Source organism: Choloepus didactylus, chromosome 13 (genome assembly GCF_015220235.1).
Source record: "Choloepus didactylus isolate mChoDid1 chromosome 13, mChoDid1.pri, whole genome shotgun sequence".
NCBI lineage: Eukaryota > Metazoa > Chordata > Mammalia > Pilosa > Megalonychidae > Choloepus > Choloepus didactylus.
The window spans coordinates 47,022,537-47,040,960 of NC_051319.1; the positions used below are offsets into that span (position 1 = coordinate 47,022,537).

The 18,424-nt window shown below is 38.8% G+C and overlaps 1 protein-coding gene across 1 annotated transcript in view; it reads right to left on the bottom strand.

The window, feature by feature from the left end:
* Window positions 1–371: 371 nt before the first annotated feature.
* FBXL17 (F-box and leucine rich repeat protein 17) overlaps window positions 372–18,424 on the bottom strand; it is a 564,196-nt gene continuing 546,143 nt past the window's right edge. Inside the window, exon 9 of the mRNA XM_037801526.1 lies at window positions 372–3,284. Coding sequence (XP_037657454.1) covers window positions 3,144–3,284 — 141 coding nt within the window. The 3' untranslated portion in view covers window positions 372–3,143. The remainder of the gene's footprint in view (window positions 3,285–18,424) is intronic.

The window sequence follows — 18,424 nt, forward strand, 5'->3', positions numbered from 1 at the left end:
CCTGACACATATTTGTTACTGGAGAAATGTTTTACTTATTTATTTTTGAATAATTAAATAAATGGCTAAGTGAATTAGTGATTTTATGGAATGGAATTTTAAACAATATGCTTTAAACCATACCCTACCCTAGTCCACCCCACCCCTGCCCACATACTTGCTACAAAGACCCTAGAGGTTTTAATTTTATCTCGATAATCACTGGCTAAATTACAACCTCCTAAACCTATTCTTGTTTATTATTCTGGGTTAGTCAACCTACATAAACTCTCTAGTGAAACACACAAGGACACAGGCCGCTGCATGCATCACCCCCAACCATCATCAAGGAGGCCATTTATTGTCTCTAAAATAAAACGAAAGACACAGAGTTTTGTTTCTCTTTTATTGCAACCCACTGCAAGGTCAAAAGATTCACAGAAATATAGAAACTACAAACTGGGTGAATTTTCTTTATCCACTCAAAAAGACATTAAAGACAAAGGACCAGAATTTTCCACTACAGCAATATATTTCATAGTCTTTATTCTGAAAATACTGTTGACATTTTGGAGAGGATAAAAAGCCCTGCATTAAATGTGCTCACATGTATTTATGACATCCTAAGCAAAAAAGGAAACTCTATATTGCCCAGAAAAAATATTTTTAAGCTTCATTTCAAAGCATCTAATGAGAACACATACAACAACCATCACTGGATGACAGAAGGTGATGTCTTTTCTGGTTGTTTTTTGAGATTAATGTTTTGAGGCCAGGTATGATAGTTCCACTGATTTCTACAAATGTACCAAAGCAGTTTTCCAGGTTATGCTGCATCAGGCTTTCTGGATTAGTCAACATCTTAAAGAATAAGTCCACCCACGCCCCAAAGCTAAAGCATGTTATAGTGCTGTACTTTAGATTCAAACAACACAACATTTAAAAAAAATCAATTATACACTTCTGAAACCATTTGACAACCAAACTGTAACACTCCAAAGATTATTACAACTTTGAATTGAAATGGCACCACCTGGATCATAGATGGCTATCCCTTCTTTTGTCTTTCTTTTTTTAACTATTTAAAATATATAGTGTGACATATATAAAAATTAAACTTTTGCTTATTCATTCAAGCTACTATTACTATACATACTATCTTATAAATTAGTTTTGGATTAAAAACCAGCTAAAATATTGTGAAATAAGATATGTTTCATTGGTGGGGAAATGAATATGAAAATGATACAGTTCAATGTCTTAGTTTAATGGCTAAGAAGAAATACAGTTTATCAATGGTAAATTAATTTTTTCTTACACTAATTTTATCCCTTCAAATTAAATTAGTAACCCATTTATAGTTATGGAAAAAGTACCCTTGGTACTTGACTAACTAGCTTTTCCTAACTGATTTGGATTAAAAACAAAAACTGCTACATCAGAAACATGTTGACATAATCAAAGGAAACAGCTGTTTACAAAAAAGAAGTCATTATAAATAAGTGAATGGAATTCAAATGTAAAGCTATCTTTTGTTTCTCACATCTAATATCATTTTATCAATATTCGGACTTAACGGAAAATGAAACTCAAAACTCAGTACATCTGTTAAAGATCCAATAAGAGTTATGTCCACATCAGGAAAGAATAAATAGCAAATTTACAAGTCAGGGTTTTGTTTCTAGCTCTACTGTGAAAGATAATTATTCTTTAGCATAAAAAGGCTCCCTGCTGTCTTTATTATAAATATAGACACAGGAAAGGTTATTTGAGCTGGAGTCCCTACTATGAATTAATTGTAAAGATGTGTGAAATCAACATATGTTCACTTACTGATAGGTATTGGCTTAACCAAAAGCTGGCAATCTTTAATTACACAAAGAAATGCTTATTTCTGACATGTATAAACAGAATTTTAATGGACAGGTTTTATAATTTTCCTTCTTCACTCACACATTGGCCAACATTGGCCAGCAATAGATCCTCTGCAGTAGCATAAGAACTATTCAAATAATGATAACATGCATATATCCAAGTAACCTGTTCTAAATTCCAAAGCAAAGCAAAAAAAAAAAACAAACATTAGAAACATTGTCTACTTATATCTCTCATTAATCTTCTATTAATGTGCCTACTCTCAAATCTCAGAAAAATATTTTCAAAATTACCAAAATTAACAAAATAATTAGATGATCTGTAGATTTTAAAAAATGACTGATACCATCAATTGGACTGGTGGCTTCAATGTGGATAATGCTACGATTATCTCCAAATACTAAAACACATCCTGACCAGTTATTACCCATGAAATAAAAGCTAACCCAATTTTAATGTAAAACCCAACTAAAATGTTTCATACTCCAGAATGCATTTGTAGAACAATGAATAATGAACTCTTGTGAGCTGGCCAGGGGAGTTCAGATTGTTGTCTCCATATCAAACATTTACAAAAGGCTTTATTCTCTCTAGTCTCCAAGTTGCCCATCAGATAGAAAGCTGGTCACCTGTAGATACCCCGAGTTAGACACAGCCCCAGAGGAAAAAATGCTCCCTCAATGGCCTGGTGGAGGGTCCTTCTGTCATGAAATGATCTAGAAAGAAACTGCCCTGGTGTGTATGTGTAGGCACACGTAAGCACACTTGCATACGAGAGGATGTGAGAGGCTGATGTGTGTGTGTGTGTGTGTGTGTGTGTGTGTGTGTGTGTGTGTGTGCGTGCTTTCTAAAAGTACTGGATTCCATTCTGTTCTGGCTGTAACCAGCAAAAGTGCCTAATTCTATCCCATCAAAAAAAAGAATGTGGTTGCTTTCTTTTTTGGGTATCTCCAAGTGGCAGTAATTAGAAGCTCAAGACAATTCATCCAAATTATTTAACTCTACCTTATTTTTTTAAAGAGAAATAAGCCCTCAAACTTAAAACTGAAAGGTTTGTGGTTTTCAAAATCTTTAATTTTTAAGAAAAAACCCAGCTCACCTGGGAACAAACGGCAATTGAGCTTACGCTATGCAGTATGCAAATGAGACATATATATACACATATATATACATTCGGGTATACACACAAACAGGTGACAGTTAAAACCTTTCCAAGAGACCACCCACCCCAAACCTACAATTCTCTCTGCTTGCTGAACGATCAGTTGACCTAAGCATGAGCAGGAGCGTTAGGAGGAGGCAGCAGACATGTTGGGGGTCCAGCCCATCTGATAGGCCCTCTCCAAGGTCCTCTTGCAGTCCTGCAGGACGGTGCTGAAGGTGATGTGGGGGTACTGCTGCACCAGCTGTTCCACCGTCACTTCGTTGACCTGTAACCAAAGAAGATCCGCTGTCAAGCACAGGGAACACCGAGACTGCTCATCTGCTCAGCTCCCTGGCAGGCTGCGGACTGCTTCCATTGACACACTACTTCTCAGGAGTGTGAGGAAGTGTTTAGGGAGAAGATGTGTCCCTTTTTGTCTGCCCTCCTGACTTCCAAGTACTCTATTCATCGTCAGGGATTTCTTTTAAGGACAGACAATATCAAGAAATCAAATGTGTTTTCTAAAGGCAAAAATGATTGTGGCCTCTCAAGATCTTCACCGTGTGCACTGAAAATCTAGTTCTTAGGAGGTAAGGAAGCAGTAAGATAGCATTCTAATGTGCATTTGCCTTTTTAGGACAAACACAAGAATAGTAGAAAGGATACACAGGATTCTAGAGAGAAATGTGGAGGGAAATATTTATTTTTGTTCCCTTTACGTGCTAAGATATCACAAACTTTAAGTCTCTTTGTGAAAAGGGCTGAAATGTGGGGAATCAATAATTAAAACATACATGGCTGGCAGGTCAGGGATGGCCCCAGTAGACCTTAACCATCAAAGATACCACCTTGATTCCTGATTAGACAAGGCAATCAGACAGGCCTAATTAAAACTAACACCTTTACAATTGCTGTGCTGTGAAGGGATTAATTTGTCAATTATTTTTAAGCTGATTGCAGTTCATATCACAGAAGTAGACAGCTTCCTTCATCCTTTAGATAAATAAATGATTAACCTAAGAACCACAACTTTTAGGTAGCTTTATTTAAAATCTTTATTGAACACTTGGGCATTCTCAAATACATCAATATTTCATTTGTACTGAGTAAGCTAGTCTGAAAGAAGGGACTTGGGATGCCCACTTTTGTGCTGTCTCTCGGTGTCTATCATTGAAAAAGATCAGGACCACCAGGAAAAACTTAAGTCAACATCAAACACTTGTTGTTTTCCTTGAAGGCCTGCTTGGACATATGATGACCACAAACTTCAGTCATCTGCACTTTTCTGAAATAACATGGGGTCTTTTGGGTTATGTGGAAAACTACATTATATATTATGCTTTTTTATTATTATTGAGAGTTGATATTTCAGCATTGCATTGATGATACTTAATCTTTGTCAAAACATTTCTCTATTCAGTACTGACTTGTGTTTAAATCAACTTTTATTCCAAATTTAACCAGGCCATGCAGTTGATTGTTTTTGGGCTGCAGGTGTGATGTATAAAATTTTGTCTTTAAAAGCAAGAAGAAAATGATTTTGAATAAAAAGAAGAGCCAGTTTACAAATTAGAGTTGAGAATAAGAATTAGCAGTTTTAAGATTATTATGAAGCAATATATTTTTTTCAATTTTTACATTTAAATTTATGCTCTAAGTCATGTTTGAGTTGAGGCTGCTTATATCAATACACTTAGAAGGTCATGCATGATCTAGCCCTGCCTGTCTTTCTAGCATATTTTTGATAATATCCAGCCACCTGGCCTAATTTCAGTTTATCAAGCTGTTCAAGTTTTGCTTGGCCTTTGTACATGCTGTTCTCTTGGACTGGGATACTTTTTAATCCATTTTCTCCATTATAACTCCATTTACCTACCTTTAATTTTCAGATCAAGAATGCCCTCCTTCAGCTACACTTTCCCTAAGCATCTCCTTCTCTGTGGGCGCCCACGGTGGGCACTCTGTGAGGTCGGTCCTCCATGTCCCCACCCCATACCACACTGCAGTCAGGTAACCTTTCTCCCTTCTGCTATAAATAAGAGGAGTCATTTGGTAAAGAAGACCCTCAGAAAATCAGCATTGCTTTGCAAAGGAAGTAATACAGTCCAAGCCACTTAGCAGTCAGGAAATAACTAACTGAAAATAGAAGAGAAAAGAAAGGATAAGAGAAAAGATTGGAACTGTCTCCTGCAGCACATCTTTCAAGCTACACAGTTTTGTCCCTGGTGGGTTGAAAGGGAATTTGTTTTGGGGGGCTAATATTTTAAAATAGAAGATCTCTTTATGTGATAACTGTTTTCCAGGAAGAGATATACAATTCACCTTAAGCAAACTTGATACATGAGGATATGGATTTATGAGATATATAAAGTAGGAGATATTATTTCACTTTAGTAAAGACTTTCATGGTAGGGTTAATTTATTTTTCCAGCTTCCATGATATATTTTGTGTCTTCTGATTTACCAAAATTCTATTTACCAATATCTGTTACCTAAAGTAAGGTACACCTGTAGTTGAGAATCTAAACGATGGGGTGTTAGTTCTCTGGCTTTTCTAGGTTATAGATAAGAATAGGCAATAATTTGGCTTTGTGTAGCTGTATGAAAATGGCACCACTAGTTCTCATGTGGATATAATGTGTTGTCTAAGCAATCTTTTTGCTAACTGTGGTCTGCAAATTCTAGAAAACAAAACAGTGGAGGAAATGCAAATATTTCATTTTAGGGCTTTGTTGGGTAGAAGTTATTCAGAGGAAATACAAGGGCTTACACCGAGGAAGGTTATAATTTTTACTTATAATGCCTCCCGGTGATAAAGTATAACAAATTTTATACTAAAATTCTGTTCATTTACCCCACAAAAGTACAAAGTATGCTCACCTCTTTGTTTAGATTCCATAAATGCTCTGGTGCCTTAGAGAAGGAGTTAAGTGCAAGACACCAGGAGAGTCCAAATCATTTTAAATCGTTATGCCTACGTACACATTTCTGCAGACATTTTGCCATGCACAACTCCACTTGCTACAATGAAAAGAACCATTCTCTGTTCCAACTCATAAAATGTATGTAACATAAAAAGGGAACATAAAGATGAAGTTTTTAAAAAAAAATTCCCCATGATTCCTGTTTTTTGTATTCAATTTCTTTTCCTCTCACTGAAAACTATCAATGGCAACTCCTATATTACACATGAGATTTGAAAAAACGCAGTGTATCTTCCTAAAGAAATATGCAGCGGTGTCATCTGAAGAAATTACTGAGATTAAAGGGGGAAAAAAAGCATGTACCACAGGGTTTTTGAGAAATATATAAGAAAGACTGGATTTTATAGTTCTCTCCAAAGACTGCATGATCTACATTTTCAAAATTATTATAACTCTTTTTAAGGTAGTAGCAATTTGTCTGGAGTTTTAATCTATTTTGAGTTAACATCTATTAGCACTTTTTGAAAACGTGAGGCAAATTGCTATGTTAATTAAGGTAAATCACACCATAGTTTCACTATATTGCTGACACTACTTCTGAATAGTGAGGAGAGGACTTTCAGAGTTTCAGAGATTCAGTTTCATCAATTTATCTAGAAAAGCACATTGTTTCTTCACCTCCTTATTCAATACTTTTCCCAAGAAGTTCCAGAATTCAGTGTAAGCCTAGGCCTCAGCCATCTTTCTAGTGATACCTAGGGTGCAGAAAATATAATTTCTGATAAAATTTGCTAATGAACCATTTACATTAAGTGATTCGTAGTCCCTCTTGGACTCATGTTATAAAGTAAGGCATGTGTCTTGTTGGGTGGGAAAGATGTGGTACCGAGTACAGTGGGTTGAATTATGTACCCCAGAGGGGGCAGGAGGACATGTTCTTAATTTTTATTTCTGTGGGTGTGAACTCACTGTAAATAGGACTTTTGACGATGTTATTTTCAGTTAAGGCATGGCCAACTGAATCAAGGTGGGACTTAATCCTATTAATGGAGGCTTTATAGAAAAAATCTATGGGGAAGAGCAAGAAGCTAGAAATCAACAGAAACTGGAAGAAGAGGGAGAGGCCATTGCCATGTGATGGAAAAGCCAAAGAACCTGAGGACGGTTGGAGGAGGCAAGCCCTCTAGCCTCTGAAACCACAAGCGAATAAATTCCTGTTGCCAAGACTACCCACTGTGTGGTATTAATCTTAGCAGCCTGGGAAATGAAGACACTGAGCACACTAAAATTACACTTAAAAATATATGTATACATATATATATATATATATATATATATATATATATATCACTTAAAATCACTTCTTTTTTTTAAATGGAAAAAGTTTTCCTATGAAAAGTTAATGCTATTTAATATACTGATAAAATGTATCACATTATTCCAACACTATAATTCCTTGACATTGTTTTAGTATTTTAGTCATGTCTTTGTTCCCAGTCCTATACACACTGTCTGGCATATTCTTCCCCCATTAGAATGATAAGCTCCATGAGACAGGAGTTTTTGTTGTTTTTGTTCACTGTGAAACTCCTAGCACCTAGAACATGTCTAGTACATAATAGTACGCAATAAATATTTGTTGAATAATTAATACAGTAGTTGTTCAATGAATATGCATTGAATAACTGAAAAAGTACCTAAGAATACCACATCAGATATCGTGAAGCTCAGCTCACCTTGTTCCCAGGGTCTTCTAGCTACAGTGGTAGCAATCTCCTAAGTCTTGGCATGTATTGCAGACCCAAACTCCATTAATCCTTTGAAGTTCATTCTCAAGGTAAGCCTTTGTGCTACTATCCTTTCCATCTGTATCTCCTGTTGACTCTTTCCAGATACACTTTCCCTGATGTTTCCAATAGTTTTGCACAGGAGGCCAAATCAGTTCAGGATGGAGCTACAGTTTTTTGGTGGGTGGCACAGAGGGAGCTGAGTACAGGCCTCCTTGCTCAAAGTAAGGCTTCTACTACCCTCTAAGTTCAGGGCTTCAGGAGTCGTCGTGCCTTCTCTCCTACCTGGGGGCAATTTGAAGTCTAATGGGCTTTCTTCCTTGGGTGATTTTTGTTGTTGCAATGGTTTTTGGAATTTATTGCTCCAGGAAGCATGTGGATAATACTGCAATGGATGGTACAGTTCCAGATGAGGAAAAAATCTCCAATCAAAATTGTCCCCCATCCTCATTAAGAAACACTGTACTTATCAGTATTAGGCTTTCATGTGATATGAGACAATCAAACTGAAAGGCAAAATAAAAGTATGTCCCCATTCTAGTAAGGATGGGGGAGAAGAGGGAGGGAATAATATTTAGTGAGCATCTATATTTTCCAGTCATCTAAACATAAAGAATGACAATGAACTGTGGCTCAGACATAATTAGTATTTCAAAGAGAGTCATGCAGCTAGTAAATGGCAGCCAGGATTTGAATCCAGGACCCAAAGCTAGTGCTCTCTGCCCTGGCACACAGCTAACATGTGTGCAGAAATTGCTAGACTGGGGCCCAGCTGATCATCCACCCAGTAAAATGTTTACTGACACTCATTTTCCATCTAACATTTTAAGAAAATTATTGCAGTTTGCATATAAATACATTTCAAATTCCTTTACAATCTCTTCAAAATGACCGCTCCTTAGGAATGTCAACTGTAAATGAATATTCTTTTGCAAAGCTGTGGTTGTGTGAGACTTTAGGAGCAGGATGAAAACATGATGAAATTGCAGGACTAAAAAGGGATCCTTTGGCAGAGCCTGCTGCTACTGGGCCAGAAATTGGCATGGCTTTCTCTCCTCTTTATCACCATCAAAGTGCTTTCCATGTCCCAGAGGTAGAATGGTGAGCAAGACAGATACGGTCTCTATATTCTTCGAATTTATAACCTGCCAGAAGACCGACAATTATATCAGAAACGCCAAAGCCTGGTAAGTGCTTTCTGGGGGAAGCGCAGGTTGTGGTGTAAGGAAGCAGGGAGTAGATACCTGACCTTTTCCAGGAGGACTGGAAAGGACTTCCCCAAAGAAGTGACATTTAAGTGGACTTCTGCAGGATGGGAGGCATCAGCCTGTGTGCCACATGCACAAGGCATACACATATCATTCAGGAAAGAGAGGAAACCAACTCATGAGCGAGAATAAAACAACTAAACAACCCTTTTCTTTGTGGCTATGCAATGCTTCTCCTGCTCCATCCAACAAACTTAAGAGTCTACTTGAAGTAAGTTCATGTTTTCAAATAGCGCTGCTCTTAGGAAGCAGGGAGGGTGAAGGAAATGGATGCTCCTAACTGCAGGTGGGAAAAGTAAGGTGTCCACAGTATGTCCGGGAAGGCATCGCAAATAGCACACTCAGCTCCTGCCTCCTAATTCAGGGCTCTCGCTCCCTTGCTGGTATGTCATTCTTCACAGATTCCCTGGGCAATGTCACTCACTGCTAACAGCCCCAGGGGCTGACTCCTGGCAGCCCAGAGGTAGAGTGTTGTCTCTCAGGCAATATGCCTCTGGAATCTGCTTCTCTCTGAGTTTTCTTGGCTCTCTGGGAAACCGTACTGGATATCCCTGGAACCTGCACTCACCAGGTGCTGGCAAAAGTCATCTTGGACAATGCATATTCAAATGAGACCTAATTGCTCTTTCAGCAAGTGCCCACAGGCTCCGAGATGGGCACATATTAGAAAGGATAAAATAAGGGTAATATGAATTTTAGTAACACCCCAAATTTGCATGCAAATGAGATGAGTAATCTAAGTGCAGTTTTAAATATTTTAAATAGGACACTAAGAAAAGAATAAAAGAGCAGACTATACACTGATTTTAAAGGACTCTGCACAGCCGCCAGCATGCACCGGCTCTCTGCATGCCTTGCGTAGGTTTTTATGATTCTATCTCCCTCCCTTTGCAGTGGGACTTCTCACTCTCCCTGTTTGGGTGACATGCCACATTCAGCTGATGGGTAGAGCAGGAAGGTCCAGGACACAAGGCATTAGGTACCACTCTTATGATCCCTCACCTCTCTTCCTTCAGCAGCAAAGCTAAGCTCCCCAGCAGTCCAGAGCAGGGCAAAGCAGTTGCTCTGTAGGCATAAACAGGCAAGTGAGGACTGGTGAGGACTGTGAAAATAATTCCAGGTGTGAGCTAGAGCATTGTTCCTTTCCTCTTTTCTACAGGCAACTACAAATCCCCTGCCTTCTCTCCTTCCATCTCCGTCAGTTCAAGATCTTCTCATGCCCAACACGTTGACTCACATATAGTGAATGCTTGATACATGCTTATTGATGTGGGGCAGATTAAAACTGCATTTGCAACCAATAACACATTTAGAAACAGTGGTTCTCAACCCAACTGCTCATTAGAATTACCTCAACTCATTAGAATTACCTCAACTCAACTAGAACAGTGGTTCTCAACCCAATTGCTCATTAGAATTACCTGGGGATTTTTTTTAAAACTCCTGGTGTCCAGGCTACACCCCCAACCAATTATGTCAGTATCTTGGTGGGCTGAGACCCAGGCATTAGCATTTATTAAAGGTCCCCAACAGATTCTAATGCATAGCCCAGTTTGAGTCCTACTGGTCTAAAGCCTCCTATTGAGGAGCCTCTAGAGGACATAGGTGATTTCTGCACTTGGGAATCTGAAAGCAAGAATTGTTACTTAAAGGTAACAAGCACCTACCCACTTGCTATGCTGCCCACCACATTAAACTCTGAGTCAGGAATCCTGGAGAAAAAAAACTGATGCTTCTACAGCTTATTAGCCCATCTTTTCTTAAATATTTATCACTGATGGAAATAAAAGATATGCTCCTTGAATGTGGTAAAGAGATTTATTTCCTTTCCTTCACCCTCAGGTCTCAGATCTCTAGTTGGTCATATCCAAAAGAGGCCACTCCCTGACCTTCTCAAAAGCTAAAGGGAAGGAAAGATCCACCTACACCGAGTTCTTACATGGACCAAATGCTTACTTCCTCAAGGGACTATCCGTAATGTGGGAACAGAGGACAAATGTGATTAGGCATTTAATATAATTTTAAAAAGAAAAACTGTACATCTCATCGGAGCTTAAAAGCCACCTACCAAATATAGGAGTCAGCTGATTACAGAAGACCCACAATGCATTATGCTTCATACATGAACCTCATGTTAATATCTTGAGGCCTTATAAAGAAGTACTTTTTATATAAGAGGTAAGAAATATTACTGTTGGGTGGCAAAAATACTCATCTAAAAATCCCAAAGCATAGAAAGAGACAGATACTGAGAATGCAATGAACCTGACAGAGGCAGTCTCATAAATTCAGTCAACTTTGTCAAATGCAGTCATTCCATTTCAGAATCTGCAATGATTGGAAGTGCTATGCTCTGTCAATTTCACAACAGGCCTGGCTTCATGCTGTCTCTTTTTCATGAAATGTGGGTTGCCTGTTAACACTCGCATTGCTTCTATTCATTTGAATTAGCACAGTGAGAAAGCGGCAAAGAGCCCGGGAGGATGGGGAGCACAGAAACGCCTGCAGTGTTAAGTGAGAATCAGGGCCCGCCAACCTGCAGCCTCTAATTAGAGATTAGCGTGACAGGAAGTCCAACAACCAGACTGTCAGAGAGAAAAATTAGTGACATTTTCATTCCTGGTTTCACCAAGCAGCCCTCCACCGATAAGGTTGTTTCAAGCCAAGTGTGAGAGCAAGGTACACAGCTGGGAGTAGGCCATACTGAGGCCACAAACTGCTGGCCATGGAATAGACCCACTGCTCAAATCCACACATGTGCAGGTGTGGTGCAGATGGAGACCAAAACAGAAGAATGTGGGACGCCAGGACAGAGACAGCCACTTCAGGAGTCATGTGCGATTCTCTAAACGGCTCAGCAAAGGATCTACTATTTGAAAAAAAAGTGGGCACTAGTAAGATAATTAACGTAGTCACTAAGTGAGCAGTAAGTGCAATGTATTTATGGAACACATCTGGGTGTTTCTAAATTAAACTCACAAAGTTAAGCTGAAAAACATAATCGAGGGGGAAAACTCTCTGAACTAAATAAAAAAATGTGTTTTCTTTTGTGCTTAATGACTTCCTTGATTTCAGTTTTATTTTCTTACATAAAGAAAGTGTAGGGCGGTGGCAATCACCAAGTGGGTACCTGATGAAGAAATATCTTTCTAAAATTGCAATTTCCATCAGGTAGAATTTATGGATTTGATCTGTTTTCTGAAACAAATTTATTGGCAGCAACAATTTATTCTGCATAAAAGTGATCTATAAATCTGTGGATTAAAAAAACCTGAAATAGATGATATTTTTGGTTTCCAGAAGAGAGACTCTACATAAATCAGAGCATTTCAGGGTTGGGCTTTGAAGGCTCTGAGTCCAACCCACATCAGATGCCTGACTTCTGTTTGTGCCGGTCCTGAATGTCAGAGGCTTGTGGCTTTTCTCAGAATTTCCCAGCCCTGGGACACTCTGGATTAAATCCAAGGTGGTATCATTATTATTCTGTTACTTATTTACTTATTTACCTCTGTCTAGATATCTTTTACAATCTATCAAGTTATTAAGTGGCTTCAGGATCTAAAGTTTTTCAAACTTGCTTTTAGCTGTACAGCACTTTTTCAAACCCAAACTATGTAGAATTCAAAAAAATAAAGCAATGAAAATGGGGTCGCTCTAGTTGAAGTTAGGTGCAAAGATCCAGGCACCCCCTCTTGGCCACTCCATCATCCCCAGAGCTCTGTGGCCTTAGAGATACACAGACTGTAGAAGAGAAACTACAGGCTTGATATACAGTCCAATGCAGTCTACTCCATCCAGCCAATCAACATCCAATATACTTTTATTTAGCGACTATTATGTACCAGCCACCATGCTAGGCACTGGCAATATAATAGAGAAGAAACCCATAGATCTGACTTTCTAATGAGGAAAAGGGGTGGGATGGGAATGAGGTACATGAGAATCAACCATAACAACAAATAAGAGCTAACATTTATTACTTCATGTGAGGAACTTTCCATATATTAACTCACTTAAGCCCTTCAATAATCTATGAGATAGATGGTACTATTATATCCATATCACAGAAAAGGGAACAGAGGCACAGAGAGGCTGGAAAGGAGAAAGAGGTAGTAGAAAAGCCAGGGGCGTGGTGACAGAAGACAAAAGCGAAGCATTGTCATGGAGGAGGGAAGGAGAGAGCTGTGGAATGTGGCTGCCAAGAGATGGGGCAAACTGTGGAAAGAGACATGGCCAGTGGATTTGGTAACAGGAAAGCCACTGACGACCTTGAAAAGAGCAGAATCAGTGGCACAGCGAGGATGGAAACAGAACTTAATGGACGGAAGAGAAAGAAATAAGGACAAATGTGCACAGACAATCCTTTTCAGAAATTGAATAGTAGAGTGGTAGGAAAAAAATTGGACCACAGCTGAAGGCTGATGTGGGATCAAGCAATCTTCTTGTTGAGAAGAAACATAATTCTCAATGCCATTTTCTAAAAATTAATTTGCAGTCTTACAATTTGCAATTGCCCATTTGCTTGTTGATCTCCCCTAGGAGGCTGCTGACTCCATAAGGGTAGGAACTATGTCTTGCTCACTCTTTTTTTTGAACCATCACTCCTTACAGTGACTAGAACATAGTAAGCCAGCTAGAAAATATTTCTTGAATATATAGAAAAACTTGGGGAAGGTGGGAGGGTTGGGTTTTTGTGAAAAACTACTTGCTAAACAGGAACAACATTTTCGCTAGGCACAGCATGGCAGGACCTGAGTACTGCTGCTCAACGTCCAAGGCCCTCCATGCAGGCTGAGCTGTTTCCATCCCGACACGCAGGAGTCTGTCACTCTGCTGGGACACTGCGGGCCATCTTTGTTTCTATTTGTGAAGTCCGGGATTTAGGAGTCCTGGGATTTAATATGAGCTCCATTCAGGAATTGCTGTTACCATTTCTATTTCAAAATTAGAAAAATAATATGATCCCTACAACCTAATTCTTTTGTATAATTACTTAAGCCCAATTAAAGCTCCAAGGAGATAATTTACTGCAAAGCAATGAAACTCCAGGGTGCCTTCAGGTAAACTCCAACATACCACTCTATTCACCCTACAGCATTTGGGGGAACGGTAGGACCTCTCCTTCCTTTTATTTTATTTAAAAAGAAAACAGTTTCACTATGCATAAATCCCTTAATAGAAGAGAGCAAACCATAAGCAGCTACTTGTAGTACTTTCTCTTAAAAGGTTCTACACAGATGTCGATTTTCCTGAAGAGACAAACCAAACAAGAGCCAGCTTGGACAATGACAGACTGTTTGACTTGGCAAGTAACCACTGTCTGTTCAAAAGGAAGGCCTAAGATCTGAGATCTTTAAGATTTCTTCTTCCTCAATAAGTTTTTGACTGCAATGTAATGAGTAACCATTAAAAAAGTAGATTCTATTCTTTTTTAGAATTGCTGTTTGATTCTTAGGAAGCTAGTTTTTCTTCTTTTTAAGATCTTAGCAGGTGAGCTTGTATTCATGGCTAGAATATTGTGAACCTGCTGGGGCAGAGCAGGTATGTGTTCATCAGTAAATAATGATGATGATGATGACAGCAGCTAACATTTCATTTACTGAGTGCTTACATTGTGCCAACTTTGGGATAAGCAATTTATTGCAATATCTCATTTAACAATGCTATGGGGTAAATACTATGATCATCACTCTTTCAGATGGTGAAATTGAAGTTTTTAGAGGTTAAGTTAGTTGTACAAGGTTCCAAAATGGCAATATGCTAAAGTAATGGAGTTAGGATTTTAAAACCAAGCAGTTCAACACTAGTACATATCAAAAACCTCTGTCACAAAGCCCGTGCCGGTGGTTCTTAGTTTAATATTTAAATACTGGAAAGGCCTTTCTTTTACTACTTCTTAGCAGTTCTGGTGAATAGGGTTGGAAGAAGACACGATGGGAACTCTTGGCTAAAAAAGGGTGGGAGGCTCTCTCTGAATTTCAGCTGATATATTTTTCCCTGTTTCAATTACCAGGAATAACTTGGAGAGGATCGTAAAAATGTGTTTTAAAGTGCTCCTACGTGAAATTCACCCAGAGAAACCGTTTCATCAGCAAAAGGAACAAGATGCTGATGCTTCAAGTGAAGGACTTAAATTTACACGTTAGAACCCCAGCCACTCTCTCTCACCATTTTTCGTCACCCGTTTCTCTTGGAGCACGTGACATTGCAGGCTGCCCACATAAGGATTATTCCACCCATGACAAAGAACAGTCAGACCACTCCTGCCTTATTAGGACAGAATGATTTGTTTTTTTCATTACTTTATTTTCCTTGATACAGCATAGATTTTAAATCTTAAACTTTGGCTATCTACAATCTGAACAGCTGTGTATTCCTTGCAGGGATGGGGGAATCCCCGCAGGTACACCCTTTGTTTCATGGCTGAATGCTACCAAAACAGTCCTGGACACAGTGCTTCACAAATAATTTTTCCCTTAAGCTGATTTTTCCAGTTGTTTCCGTATATTAGTTACAGAGTCCTATATTATTTCCCCCATCAGGCTTTCCTGCTCATGATTCCTAAACAAGCTGATAAAACTCCATTTTCTCTCCAGAAATATTTAGATTGTTGAGGCTTTTTCTTGCCATAATTACTTCCTGAAAAACGCACTGGTCATTTCTTCCTGAATATTTTTGCATTAAATTGAGCACACAAAACTTGGCCCTTGATATTTTAAGGCTGTAAAGCAGAGTCCTGGGCTTTAAAAAGACTGGTTTCTATTACTTATTTTCTGTATTGGCTTCTCAATAATTTGATTCAATAAAACCTCTCTACCATTTAAATAAGGAACTCTGTGTGAAAACCAGTATTCCTTATGGTCTGAAGAACGTAACATTTAGTAAAAGAAAACAAATATTTTACTTCTCAACCAAGAACTTCAGGAATTGAGGCAGGTGAGGAGAAAGGTCTTGGCAGTGGCAGTTTGATGAGAAATGAATTAATTCCATTATTTTCATGGTGTGGATCAATAATAGTCAGCCCCCATGGAGGACCCTGGCCTGAAGGCAGCTGGGTGATCAATGGGATCACACAGAGGCGGCTCTCCTCCCCCAGCAGCCTGTCTGATCTTTTCTGGGGGGACTCTTCACGCCTGTGTAATTCTAATTTATGTCAACTAGAAATCAAAGAAATTCCAAGAGGCTTTGGTCATAGGACACTGGGGTGGACCTTTCAAAATCTATTTATGTCTATTCCTTAAGTAATGTGGCCCCCAAGGCCCTCCAGGCGCCTCTGCTGGTAAAGGAGAAGCAACCTCCCAGCAGAAGGGCAGCTACCTGCTCAGGGCAAAGGCAGGAGAAGTGGACTTAGGAAAAATGAGGTAGACATTTCTCCTTACTCTCTATAAGTCTGCAAGGACATAAGCAGCGAGCACTTTAAGCAAAATGCTTTGCTGAGAGTGGCTCCCTCAATAACGCTCTTTAATGATACCCCAGACGCTGGCATTTTCAAATCAAATGAACAGTGTATAAAATTAGTTCTGCATGAATTTAAAAAAAAAGAAAAAAGAAAGAAAGAAAGTGAAAGGGAGCTTTTAAAAGCTCCAGCATTTCTCCATCCAACTGCTTTTCACAAAGGTTTGGCATTTGAGAATTGCTACGTTTATGATGTTATTTGCTGCTCATGATTCAGGCCCTCTGTCTCCAAAACTTCTGTATTAACACACACTGCAAAGGTTTCCACCACGACATTTTATCACCACTGTTTTCCAAACCAGCCAGGCTGCCTCCGGCGAGGTCTGGTTTCTCAGCCAATGCCAGACCACTGTGCTCCCTCCCTTCTCATCAACCTTGTTACCCCAAATATTTTTCATTAACCTTGAACATTGCATTTCCATCTGCCCTACAGCTTTCCCACGAATTCTTTTTGTCCCCTTCATTTTTGTTCTCCGTCCAAACTGCCTTATAAGAAATGAGGGAAATATCATATTATTAGAAGAAACAGATCTATATAGAATTTAGAATTGTCTAAAGTTGTGAAAACAATTTCTATGTCCAAAGTTTCTATGTCCAAAGTTTTCAAAGCTGTGAAAACAATTTCTATGTCCATAATTATGGAAACCAGAGTAAACATATTGCTCTTATTAGAGAGCTCCATTGAGTATACAAGTAGTTTTAGCTACATCACCAAATAAATGTGTGTTAACTTGATAGGTGATTTCAGGTCAACTCTAATTCCCAAGGTCAAGTAAGTCTTTGAACAGTCTTTAAGAATATAAGCTCACCCCAATTCATCAAAGCCATCTCACACAGTGTTTTCTTCTCTGGTTCTCACCATGCACTAAAGTTTAGGGGATTAAGTGGCGTCAGCTTCAAAACCAAAGTAAAGCCTCTAACATGCTCATCCACCCAGCAATCGGAAAAGCTTCTCAAACAGAGGCTTCTTAATGCACTTCCTAACTTTTACAACTGCACAGGGAATGCTGCATTTGTTGAATGGCTGGAGGACTATTCCCCAGGAGTCGCCAATGTTGCAGCCAAACAAATTTACTGCGGTTTAGTTTCCACATTGTCTGATAATGCAAGCACATGTTGCTTTCATCTGCAAAGTATATGTGTCTTACTCCTTTTGTCTGTTCTCTGTTTACCTAAAATGGGAAGCAGAGAGAAAGAGAAGAAAACCCTTCTACTACAAATAAAATGTCATTTTGTTATTTTTGCAATTCCTCAAAAGCTGAAGTGAGGAAAAAAAGCATCAGTTTGGTAAAATACAGACTCCAAAGTAAATGTAAGTGGCCCCCAGATTAAATTGACTGCACATGAAAAGCCAAAACAAAACAACAACTAGCCTTTGGGATATTTCTCGGAACCACAGGAACCCAGCACAGGAGACCTGGGATACACAGACCCCAGGAAGCCCTGGGGCAACATTTCTGCCAGGTGGTTCATCGTGTAGATCACTGAGTTCTGATTCCAGTTGGTGTGCAGGGAAGGGGAAGAGAACTCAATGTAAGTTTACTGTTGGTTAACAGATTTGGGTAAGGTACAGGAAGAGGAGGGATAGCCCAAATTAATTGAGATAGTGGATTTTCGCTATATCCTAACCATAAATATTCCCTGTTTCTATTCTTATTTCTCTCCTTTACTTATTACTTTCTTTTTATTTCCCTACTTGTTTGTCCTGTCTTATCTTCAACTCACCCTCTTTTTTTAAATTCATTTTTATTGAGATATGTTCACATACCATGCAGTCATACAAAACAAAGCGTACATTCAATTGTTTATAGTACCATTATATAGTTGTGCGTTCATCACCAAAATTAATTTTTGACATTTTCATTATCACACACACACAAATAATAAGAATAAAAATTAAAGTGAAAAAGAACAATTAAAGTAAAAAAGAACACTTGGTGCCTTTTTTTTTCCTTCCCCCATTTTTCTACTCATTCATTCACAAACTAGACC